The sequence below is a fragment of the Ambystoma mexicanum genome, chromosome 7q (genome assembly GCF_040938575.1).
Source record: "Ambystoma mexicanum isolate Mex_15411 chromosome 7q, UKY_AmexF1_1, whole genome shotgun sequence".
Classification (NCBI taxonomy): Eukaryota; Metazoa; Chordata; class Amphibia; order Caudata; family Ambystomatidae; genus Ambystoma; species Ambystoma mexicanum.
This window is the reverse complement of record NC_090941.1, coordinates 903,626,088-903,638,627: the sequence shown is the minus strand read 5'-3', so window position 1 is coordinate 903,638,627 and position 12,540 is coordinate 903,626,088. Positions and strand designations below refer to the sequence as shown.

The window sequence follows — 12,540 nt, the reverse complement described above, 5'->3', positions numbered from 1 at the left end:
ATGTAGAAACCCAGTGAAATATGTAGTTTTTGCAAAATGATAAAGGGTGAGACGGTCCTTTTCGAAAGAACCGGATGTATGTTTTTATGCGACAGATTCCATCTAGAAGAGGGATGGACTTTTATGCAATGAGCTCTTAGACGCATAGACTTAGAAACCATGGCTTAGATGTTTAAAGAAATTGCCAGTAGCTAATTCTAACAATTTGGCTCCTTGATGTATGCCACAATTGAATAGACTAAAGCTTAAGGTTGCAAGGGTTGGCTTTCCCTTGAAGTCTGAATTGTAAAACCTTAAACTGAGAGTCTCCTTGGGAAGCGGCATTGGCAGTATTTGAATTTTTTTAATGGTGTAACAGGACCCTTCTGTAATATCTTATGCATTGAGAAACTGCAACAGTCTTTGACGCTTGATCAATGCATCTATGCATGGCATAGGATGAGCGTAAAATACGAAGATTGAGTTAACCCTTCTGCAGCAACTACAAAGACACCAAGATACATCTGGTGAAGGTACAAGGAAAATTGAAGAGTCGCACTCCCTGAAAGACACCTATTTTTTAGCATTTTGTCTCATTTCTGTCAAATTATCACCCAGCAGAATGCAGGTCGGTGGTAGGTTCTTTGGAGTATTTCTTTGCACACTGGTGTTTTTATCCAAGGAGTGATTTGGTTAACTTGTCCGAGATTTTCCAAGAAGAAGTTGTGAAATGATTTTAGCAAAGTATTTAAATCTTTTTACTGGTAAATAGTCATATTCTCTGTCCTCTAGGCAGGACACCAGGCTCAAGTACGCATTATACTTCCCTCTTTTCAGGCCTTTTGCTCACTGGACACGATCGTTTGCTTTGTAACTAAACTCAGGAACATTTGGCATGCATAAAGTGCACATGCAAATCTATTACCAAGACTCTTCGGTAATCGTTAACAGCGAAGTAAAGCTCTACACTGCATGCAAGGTGTTCAGAGTCTCAATACTTGATCACATTAGTACAAGGAAATCATAATACACCTGGGAGAAGATATTATTCAAGGTGTGAAAACAAAAGAAAAAAACCGAAGCAAAGCCCACAAAACACCAAAAAGGACAATAAATGTTCAATGATCTCATACGGGGTTCACACCTCAGCTACCAATAGCAGGGCTTCTAAAATCCAGCTTCGATAATCAAGAAATAGGCGACATCTTCAGAGAACTTCAGATTATTTGTCAGAGAGAAATGAAACAATCTGTCTAAAGAGAGAATATTGTGGCTTTCATGCCCTACCAGGAGGGCGGCCATTTCCTTTAACGACCCCCCAGTCCAAGCTAAGGTAGGGCCGAGCAACACTCAGGCTGTGAAAAGCATGAAAGCCATTTACACCCCAGGGTTCGTCCGGGTTGCGTATGGCATTCAACATTTTTCATTGGGAGATCTGCGCTGCTAGCACAGCCAATCTCCCGATGAAATATGAAGAAAAAAAAAAGATGGGACACAATGCTCGAGTCCTGCAGGTAAGTGGAGGGGTTGGGGAAGCAACAGGGCAATTATTTCTTTAAAAGCTTCACCCGGGGATTCTGTATTCTCGCCCGCTGTTCCATCTACCCGACTGGCTGAGCGCCCTTCCCCGGGTGCACCATATATGCGAATTAACCTCAGAAAGACGCAGTGTTAGATGCTTGGCTAGGAAAATCCACAGAATGGTCCATGTGAATAAAATAAATGGAGTTTCTGAATGAATCATTTTTATGCTTTACCTTCTATAGAGCTGTCCTTGCGTCTTCTCTTCTTCGTCCTCTCTATCCGGCTCTTCCATGACACCAAACAGCTCCGGTGGGACGAAAAGGTCCTTGTTGACATTGCTCACCCAACTTTTTTTCGATCTCTCCGATATGCTTTGACTGAGCTCAGCTACAATATGAAACAGAGGGACGAAGTTAGACTTCATTTTCATTTACGGTCTGGCATGCCCATCTGAGGTATATGGAGCATGAGCGGTGGTGATCCTAACAGAGGGTAAGAACGCGTGGCTCCATTTTGATAAGAACAGCAACATGTATGAATGCTAGCATTGAAGTTGCTCACTAATATGATTTTACATTTGACAGCGCCGCAAACAGGGAATTAAAACTGTATACATTCCTATGAAGAGACAGATGCAAATGTAGACCTTTTTTCCCCAGTGCAGGCTACTGCCCCATGCAGTCTGATGACGCAAAACGTAGCAATCCAAAAAATGCATAGCCACCTCTAGAATGCGAAAAAACCATTATGGAAACCATGCAATTCACAGAGTAGAGCTTGGTCTGGCCTCGCAAAGCGTGAAAGGTCCCGGCGACAGGACGGAAAGATGCGCTGAGTCTGTGGGTGGCAGTGCAGCTTCTTTCTCCTCTCCTGGATTAACCTGATCTCTATGGTCTGGCTGCACGCGACAGGAGCCTGCACTGAAGCGGCGTCCTCCATTTCTATTGGTATTCAGTCTTCCACCCTTCCCCCGTATAAACATTGTCTATGGCCTTTAATCACAAAAGTGTGTAGGGCATATGAAGTATGTTTTACTGCATGGTTTATCTTTTATTATAACAAATGGTTTTAAAAGAACAAAAATAAATATGGGCAATGGACCAGTGTAAAACAAGGTGTAGAGATTATCACAACCTAACAGCTAGACAGTGAAGGTTACATGGAAATTATTTGCCCCGGCCTAGTTAGGGTAAACATATTTTGTTTGAGATAAGGAGTTCATCTGGTTTAATAACTGGTTGGGTGGCTCAGTTGGTCAGGCATTAGTTGGATAAAGGGAGAAATCAAAGTGGAGGCACAGCCACATTATTCCTAGAATGAGTTAAATCCTTCATTGCTAACTTACTCGTGCTAGGCCCCATGTTCTATTTTCACCCTTAAGTTCTCTGTGTGTGGTTCCTGGATGGTGAGAGGGATGTGCTAACATTCTGCACGTATGCAGGAAAGGTGATACCATTGCCACATATGACCCGAATCATTGGACATTTTAGAAACCATGGTGTGGGTATAGCTTGCCTCCACTTGGAGTAAGACTGACTCTCCAAGTAACCCTTGGGAAAGACAGTGACTCTGTACACATTATGATGGTTTAAATTAGATTCTTATTTTCTTTGCCATTTTGTGTTATTATTGTGATATGGTTAATCAAGTTAACCTTACACAAAAACAATAAAACAAGAGTGACAAAAATAAGTTAAATCGGGACGTAGGATAGTGGTTACAATTTGTAACAAACCCCAAAACATAATACTATACGGCTTTAACACATAAAATGAACACAAAAATCACAATTATAATCCTTTCAATTCTACAAGATAAATAACTAGCCATCTTTGAAAGACTGCCATGCCTTTCATCTGATGTGCCAGATGGAGCGCAGAAGTTAAGGTTCCTGCGCATAATTCAGCTCCATTTAAAAGAACAAGAAATTAATACAATTGTATATTGATCATCCAATCAAGCTATTCAATTACCAAACATTCAAAATGATTGATGCAATTCTGCTAGAAATAGTGTATATATACTCTGTTTTTACAAAAACTGGAAAGGAGGAGACAAAATAACAGTCTACAAGTTTAAAATGCCTATTAAATATCAGGCTATTGAATTACCACCTAATTGAAATCCTCTCCATTTGATTTAAAAATGTAAAAACTGCTATGGTCATAGGTATTTCATGTCCAACCGACATTCTGTCCCAAAATTCTTGATTGGTTAACCATCTGGCATTATGCGTCAATCTATCAAATAGCAGTAACCTTATATTTTGAGACACTGGGCAGTGAGTCAATACATGTTTTATACATTGTATATCGTCATTGGGACTGCACAGGCTACAAATATTAGAAATCATAATTTTTCAACCGAATAGACTGGATGTCTCCTGTTGGCAAAAGATTCAACATAATTACATCAGCCAGTGGTGTTCTAACTGCTATGACGTGCCTGTGCGCGTAGCTTCAGCTCAGCCCCCCTCCTCCCATGCCCCCAAAGTGCTGGTCATGTGTTTCTGATAGGGGTTTCCCAGGCTGGGCCTGCCCTGAGGGTTTCCCTGCTGAGTGTGTTTACCAAGGATACCTCAGCCACCGTTGTTCAGAATAACTCATTGTAGTCAGCTTGGAATGCTCCATGTATAGCAAATTTGGGATGTGTGGACCCTGGTTTGAGCTTTTTTCCATGCAGCACTGTGGGAGGAGCCAGGAATGATACGTGGACACAGAGAGGTCATAGTTTTGGCTATAGACTTATTTCAATCAAAAATGCCTTGCTGTCTGTACTCTAAGAGGTATTTTCCCTACTTAAACCAAATCTAAGGGTCTGTCCGATGTCAAGATGTCCAAAGTTCTATTGTGGCCCACCCACTCTAAAAATAATTTCTAAGGTGAAAAAGCTAATGTCTTTGCCTAAAAAGCGTACAAAAAATGTTTGAGTTCAAAAGGAAAGATGTAATTCTAATACAAAAGGTTCCCAATTGGAGAACTTTAACAGTTCCAGGCGATTGCTCCCTTACCCAGGTTTTCCTCTTATTGATGTCCAAGCTGTAGGAGCCTTGCTTAGACTTCTCTGTTGAGCAAAATTCAATTGTATGTTAAACAACTTTGCTGTTAGACTTAATTTGGTTGGATAACTGGTGTATTCTCTTGCCAGGTTTCTTCTCCTCTTTAATGTAATTTCAACACAGTCTATGGCTATACCTAATGTATCCTCATATCAGGACTTCCCCATCCTGTGATCTACTTTACACACTTGCCATTTTGACTTTGCCTGGTATAATCTCCTGCCAGGGCTTCCTCGTGTGCTTCACTTGACACACTTTCAAACTTGAATCTGCCAGGTATTCACTCCATTATTTCACTTTTGGAAATATCAAGTCTCATATTCAGTCTTATACAGGGGAGTTGCTAGGTCTGGAAAAGACCCGGGGATAAGCTGATGTCGGAACTGTTGGGACTGAGGGCTAGCTAGTCTTTTGGCTGTAGCTCCTGAGATTCTATCCGGGGCTACAACCAAAAGAACAGGGGCTATAACCCCCTTAGCCCCCCCTAGCAACACCCCTGGTCTTATATGCTTAATGTATTCTTATTTGCCTTCGGTAGGGTTGCCGAAGTACCCCGGTGTCACAGCTTCCCTCTTGTATACTCAACGGTTTCTTTGTGGCGTGCTTTGGTTCTCCTTCAGTTAGCATGCAGCGGTTCTTCGGTGTGCCAGTTATTCTCCCAGTGTTTGCCGACCTCGCTTTGTGGCTTCCGCGTCCCTCAGGGCTCCAGTTTGCCTGCTATCCAATTCTCTGTGTTCGAGCGGCTTGGATGCTGCTCTCTGGTACCCAAGAACGCCAGGAAGTCTCAACTTGTCTTCCTCTCGTGTCCTCATTGCGGCGGGGCAGCTAGTTCCTGCAGGCTTCTTTCTTTGGCCTTATCCGTGAGATAGTTGGCTCCACGGTCTTCCCAGCAGGACACTGGTCCCTCAATCAGTACAGAGAGAACAAGATTCTACCCGCCAGCATCTCCCTCTGGTCAGCTGGTTCAGTGTTTTAAATGTCCCTGCACCAATTATGTGCTTGCAAACAATAGAGCGCAGCTTGTGCTTCTGTTGTTCATCGATCTTCATTACTTGACTCAGCTTTCTCATCACATTACTTTTGTATTCATGGAAAGGGAAGTCAGTACTACATGACTTATAGACAAGGCATGGGAAGTTATTTTTTAGTTGCTTCCATGAGTGGGTGAGGGGAGTTATGACAATATGCCATTAAGGCATGGGTAAAGGAGGGGATATCCCTAAAAGAAAAAGGGGGATACCATGTCTCGTCCGATGGTGGTGTCATGTCACTCCCTTGAGGGTCACCTCCCCCCCATGTGATCCTCTCTCAAATAATCGCCCGCAGGGTGAAACACTTGTGTTCAGGCACCTTACAAATGTCCAATAAATAAAATAACTAAATCGGGTAGCGGCTGCAGCCCCCTGGAGAGGTCACTGCTGGGAAAGGAGTGATGACACCATCGGATTAATCACAACTGGAACAAACCATTTTGAAACTGTCCAACCTTTTACAGTTTTTATATTTAAATACACTAATCGTTTTGCCGCACAACACCAATGAATCCAACTGATCAGAATCCATATACTTTATCCTTTTTTATACATTTTAAAACATGGTTTAATGAACATTTTACCAGTGGCTGCACAAGGCCATCTGAGGCGTTTGCTCAGGGGCCGTTAGAATGCCACTTTTCAGTCTTTGCTCCGTAAAATCATACTTTATCCTAACATGTTCAACTTCGGTATTTTGTCATCAACACGCACCGGCTGCTGGGCTCACATGCAGGCTGATGGAAGAGTTTATGTATGCCTCCACCCCACAGTCATTCGGTGACTTATGTGCTCACACAAGATTACAGAAGGAATCTGCTCACAAGTGGCCTGCAACACAGAATACATTTTCTATGTGCTCACAGGAGTGAGGGCGGCTTAATTCTGTTTCCCTCTGCCTTCTTCCATGCATCACCCTCTCCTGTTGTCTACCCTATCATATCGCTATGTGCAACTCTTTAGGCCTTCCTATGCTCCTTACTTAGGTGTTCTCTTTAATCTCGTGTTAAACTTCTGCCACATCTCTCTATTTTCATGGATGTGCTGCCATCACTTCCATAAACTTTCTCATGCATGCAACATCTCATTCTTACAAACGACTGGACTGTAGCGCCACCTTTCCAGTAAGAAGACCCACCTATGCCCTCTCCCCTTGAGACTACAATCATAACACCACCACCATCATCTTCTCTTTAAGCCTCCATACACAGCACTGTGTACGCCACCCCAGCACTGGTGTTCTTTTACCGGCTCCCTTTTCCTCACAGGTGGTTGCCTTCTTTGCTGTGTGCCTTAATGAATATATGAACTGGCCTTGCCCGATCCTTTATTTTCTCAGATTGTGGCCTACGTCGTTGACCATCTACTTCACCCAGGCTCTCCTGGCTCCTCCTCGACACTGTGTGCCCCACGCACTTTCTGCTCTTTTTCTCTTCTTGCACCAAAACATTGCAGTACTTTTCCTCCTGCTGTCTGCCCCGCGCCCACCCACAGTTAATTTTTCACTGATCTCTAAAAAGTGTCTCCTTGACACTGCCAACGTATCTTCTCTGACTTGGTTTTGCATTTTCCTTTTCCTTGCACCACTTTTATATGTACTGTGATGGCACAGCATTAGTGTGAAAGCACTTTACAAATTAAATGACTTCAATGCATTAAAAATAAAGTGCCTTTGTCCTTAGCAGGCGAGTTTTTACAGCTATCAATCATGGATCTGACAAACGGCCTATATGTCGGATTCACAGAGCAGCACTCGGTTTAACCACGCAACCACCACACACATTTCATAGAGAGATTGGCTGGAGTGAGGCATGAAGTGTGAGAGATTAGCCAACCCAAAAGCTTCAAAAATGGAAACTGATGCACAAGATTGAGATGGTGTGAACATTTAACTCCAGGAAATGCAAGTGTGCCCAATAAACTGCTTACCTATGGTTTGGGGCTTTTTCTTTCTTATGGAAGCTCTGATGAGGTCGGCTCCGTGTATCTTGTCTCTGTGTCTCTTTGACTTTGCTTCATAAAACCATTGACCCGTCTTGTTCTTTAATTCGTTGGTATCATCAATGGAGTCTTCCAATACTCTGAAATGCAAAAGGAAATTGACTAAGCCAAATAAAAATGCAAGTCATTTCATGCTAATGGTAGGATCTCCAGCTGGAGTTTCTACTGTTAATGTTGGAAGAAAAGGTCTAAGAAAATTTGTCAATTTTCTACAATCCTAGTTTATTCATCAAATATTTAAACTCCAGTGACTAAACAGGTGAGTATGGAAATGAGTGCCACTCTGGGCAAACTCGGAATTTTACTCATCTGTAAGTAAAATATAGTTGCATCAGTATTCAACAAGGATCAAAAAGGCACACCTGCTGGTGCAAAAGACCAACAAAAATGAAGTGTAGAATTGGAGGTCATGATCTCTGTGTGGACAAAAGTGGAGGGTCGTATGGAATGTTGCATGGCCTGGATGTCCTCATCGTGTGTTAAATTGTACATAGGTTTAGTTAAAAGTGGGAATAGAAACTAACAACAGTGTACACAGAATATTAAATAAATGACGGGTAAGGACACCGTTTCACAACCATCAGAAGTGTCATTTCTACAACAACTAAACTATTTCTAAAAGTAATTTGGCATTCCCCAACAACATATTTTTCATCTAGCAAGCAGGCGGGTGGGAGAGAATTCCTAGGAGTCGAGAACTAGTATCCAGTCGACTTCCCACCGGACGAGAACAGTCACATGTTGCGCATTACCAATCCCCGTTACAAAAAGCAATATTTTAATTCACTCCACTCTACACCAACAATAAAGTCTTGTGAAGCATAATTTACAATTCCAGTACAACTAGAAATAATTGGAACGCCAGTATCTATCAAGTAGATTTGACTACACATTCTTGGTGCTCTAGACGCACTCACTAACTCGATCCAAACAGGCACAATGGTCGAAAAGAGCACCAATGTTCACTCACCTGTGCTCCTGAAAAATGCCCACTGCTTTAATTTCTACATGGGCAAAGCAAGATGAAGGCATATAAAAAATATATAAATAACGTTTACATATGGGCGGGCTAAATCAGAGAGGAAGACCCATAGGGAGCATATCCTTTGGTCACCCACAAACCATAGACCACGCCTTCAAATGAAAATATGAAAGTATTCGTCGAGAGCAATGGCCCTGGCTTCATAAAACCCAAGCAAGTGTTTAGTCTAACTAGAAGATGAGGCCAGCAGAATTCATTTTTATATAAACAAAAGTTACAAGACAATCAAAGTCAAATAATCAAGATAAGGTCACAAATGAAATCATAGATTGGGTTATCAGAAATTAACTTGTCAACATGTACTTAACAACAAATCAAAGAAAAAAACAGAAAGAACAGACTAGAAAAAGAGGAGAAGAAACAAAAGGAAACCTAAAAATGATCATTTAGGCCAGCAGAATTCAGTTATTTGAGCACACAACTCACAGTTAAACCCCAGAAAATAACAGGCAACAAACAGAATCTGTGCAAGAGTAAATCCCATAAATTGGTGCACCCACAAGTGCAAATAAGTATCGATGTTATCTCACAAATTACAGAAAACTGCTCCATAGTATCCGTGGTCGAAGTGAGTGGGAACGGTCGGGAGGAGTGTTCCACTACTTTTATCTTTAACTGTTAACAGCTGCACTACTTTTTGCAACCATTTTGACCATTCTGGAACTGCTCTTTGTGAAGTTAAAGCACACTTCTCCATTTTACCACTGGATATCAGTTACAGCTACACTGAAGTCTGTTTCAACTCAATTGGCTGTCAACCAGCATGACTGCAACCCTTGAAAAATGTGTTGCACGTTGCTCCCTTCCTTCCTACTCTGTCCCACGCCGGAGTCACAGTTCCACTACTTTTTTGTTACACTTCTATCACTGCATATTATTTGCCTACCTGCTCCGTCGTGGAGATGCAGCCCGCCTTTAGCATCAGGGTCAGGACCAGGCCCTCAGTTCATGTGTGTACCGAGGCAGCTGGAGCATCACTACCCCCCACTCATCAGCAACACAGTCAATACTTTGACCCTGCTCTTCCTTTTACATCTGCTTCAATCCCGTCCACCGGAGGACAGGCAGGGCTGTCGCCTCCCACCTTCATGACCACTGCGTGTGTGTAACCCAGAGGCATGGACGAACCTCGGCATGCCTGCAGGCAGGTTCAACATAGCTCATTGAAGATCCAAAGCACGTGAACTCGGACCCACGGGTTGAAACTTGTCAATTTGTCTGATCTTGCCATCTGTCAATCTATATTCACCCTTCTCCTTCACTGCACTCTCGATTGCCAGCTTCATGCTAAACAATTCATACATAAGTAAACAAATTCCAACTGTGCCGGTAACAGCAAACTGCAAGCAAAAAATTGCTCCGTGGGAAATTTGAACCATGCAACCATCCCATGCAAACAAACATTCGTACTGTGCAAGCACACCAAAGGCAGACCTCCTAAAGGATATTTTATAACTACTGTGGTTATTAGTGCATGCCAACTTAGTTCAAGACACAGGGCTAGAATTGCCAGAATGCAAGATAGAGGGACCATAATCTAGGACATGTCCCCTAGAAGCAGACTATATTGGATGCAAAATACATCTGATGTGGTTGTAGCTGAATGGCCATGTGATCAGATTACATACTCTAGCTGCAGAGACATTTTAGAATTTATTAACAGTGACATCTTTTTGTGATAGAGTAGAAAAAATTGTTATGCTGAATAAACAATACTAGAATTCTTTGGGGGCAAGCAGAGATTATATTCAAGGGCCACCTCTGTGTACCTTTTTGTGTGACAGACGAGAGACGGTGCTATTCTTTGGAGGCAGAAGTAGGTTATGTCCAGTGGTATCAACTATGATGTCCTCTCACTTAAAACAAACATTGTTGTTCCCTCGCCCTCAGCTGGCCTAAGGGAAGGGAGTCGTCTTTTTTTTACCTATAACTCAATTTCTCCAGCGTTGATATCTTTCATGGATTCACATGCTGTGAATATTCCCCGTCGTCAGGCTGGGAAACCTCAGTAATTTTCGCATAGTAGTTTTCCTATGGAAATAACGTTGATACCTTGAGTGTCCCATCAACGCCGTTATGGGTGCTTTAGGCTGCACCAATGGGACCTCGAAAGTATAGTTCCGCCCCCGTGGCTTCCCCTCAGTTTTGAACCTCTCCAAAAAGAGGATGTGCAAGGGACTGTTTGACTGAAGGGGAAGGCTGGCGGGCGCATGTGAATCCATGAAAGATTCCATTTCTCCAGCGTTGGTGTTACAGGTAAGAAACTACTCCCTTCTCACGCATTGGATCTTTCATGGATTCACATTCTGTGAATAGATTTTGTAGAAGACAGACAGACATAAGGCAATATGATCAACAAATGGACATCACTTCAAATCAATACAAGAAGACAGGCGTAGAGCCAAATACCCGGAAGTTGCAGGGCTTACCTTACTGGAACAGGAGTTGGAGCAGCGCTCGTCTGACCTGTACATCCTCAGCATGCTGTTCATTCAGACAGTAATACCTGGTGAACATGTGGGGCACTGCCCACTTCGCTGCCTGGCAAATGTCTCTGATCGGTATGCCTGCCCAATGAGCTGCTGAAGTAGCTGCGGACCACGTCGAGTAAGCCCTACGAGCCGACTGTAAAGGTTTGTTGGGTTTAGTGTGGCAGAAAGAAATAATGGACGCCACACAGCGCGAGATGCCTTGCTTAGAAATCGGTCTCCCTTTATTGGAGGGGCCAAATGCCACAAAAAGTTGCTTGGATGCTCTGAACCACTTAGTGTGATCCAGGTAGTACTTCAAAGCTCTTGACGTCCAGGGAATGCAGGGCTCTTTCCACTGGAGTCAAAGCATTACGGAAAAAAAGTTGGTAAGGCAATAGTAGTGTTTTTGTGAAAGTCTGATGGAATCTTCAGAATTAAGTGCGGATTCGTAGAGAACTTTGTCCTTCATGAATCGCATATATATGGAGTGTCAACGACCAGAACCTGCAGCTTTGATACTCGACTGGAGGACGTTACAGCCACGAGAAAAATTGCCTTCCAAGTGAAAAATGTTATCGCAGCCGTAGACATAGGCTCAAACAGTGGTTTTGTGAGCGCTGAGAGCTCAAGGATGAAGCTCCAAACGGGAGGGAGCTTTTTCTTTGGGGGAAAAGTCCTGAAAAGACCCTTGAGGAAATGTGTAATTAATCTATTGCTGAAAAGGAGGCATAGAATTCCCTTTTCACATGAATCTTGAAATCGCCGCTAGGTGAACCGTGGTAGATGTGATTGCGAGACCATCCTTTGCTAACAGCAAAAGGTACGGAAGCAGTTGTTGACGTGACACCTGCAATGGCTGTAGATAAGGTTGTTGAGAACACCAGACACAGAACCTTTTCCACTTACGGCATATGATGCATTGGTAGATGGAGCCCTTGCCACAGCCAAAATGCGGCGACAATCTGATATATATTTAGGTTGCCGAACTGATTCGTCAGGAGCCATGCCGGTAATTTGAGGGAGCCTGGATTGAGATGCCACACCATCCCCTTGTTCTGAGAGAGAAGATCCGGCTGGGAACCCAGGTGAAGAGGGTCATCCTTCGCTAGATGAAGGTCGGAGAACCAGGTCTGCCGGGCCATGAGAATGAATTTTCAGGGAACAATGCGAATCATCTGAACGGTTTTCCTTATCAGGGACAAAAAGGCAGAAACGCGTAGGCGAACATCCCCATCGACAGAAAAGAGAATGCGTCCCCCTTGGAGTCTGGATGAGAAACTCTGCTGGCAAAATGAAGGCACTGCTTGTTCTCGGGGCTGGCGAATAGATCCAAAGGAGGAGTGCCCAATTTCTCGAAAATCTGCACCACCTGGGAGTAGTTCAGTTGACATTTGTGCATCTGAGAAGAGCCCCTGCTAAAGGAATCTGCCTGTA

General features: G+C 43.2%; 1 protein-coding gene across 25 annotated transcripts in view; it reads right to left on the bottom strand.

The window, feature by feature from the left end:
- Positions 1-12,540, bottom strand: part of SYTL2 (synaptotagmin like 2) — a 573,462-nt gene that overhangs the window by 302,419 nt on the left and 258,503 nt on the right. For all 25 annotated transcript variants that reach the window (XM_069639800.1, XM_069639806.1, XM_069639810.1 and 22 more), the window contains 2 exons: positions 7,522-7,673; positions 1,737-1,890 (listed from right to left, as the gene is read on the bottom strand). In XM_069639800.1, the coding sequence (XP_069495901.1) occupies positions 1,737-1,890; positions 7,522-7,673 (306 nt within the window). The remainder of the gene's footprint in view (positions 1-1,736; positions 1,891-7,521; positions 7,674-12,540) is intronic.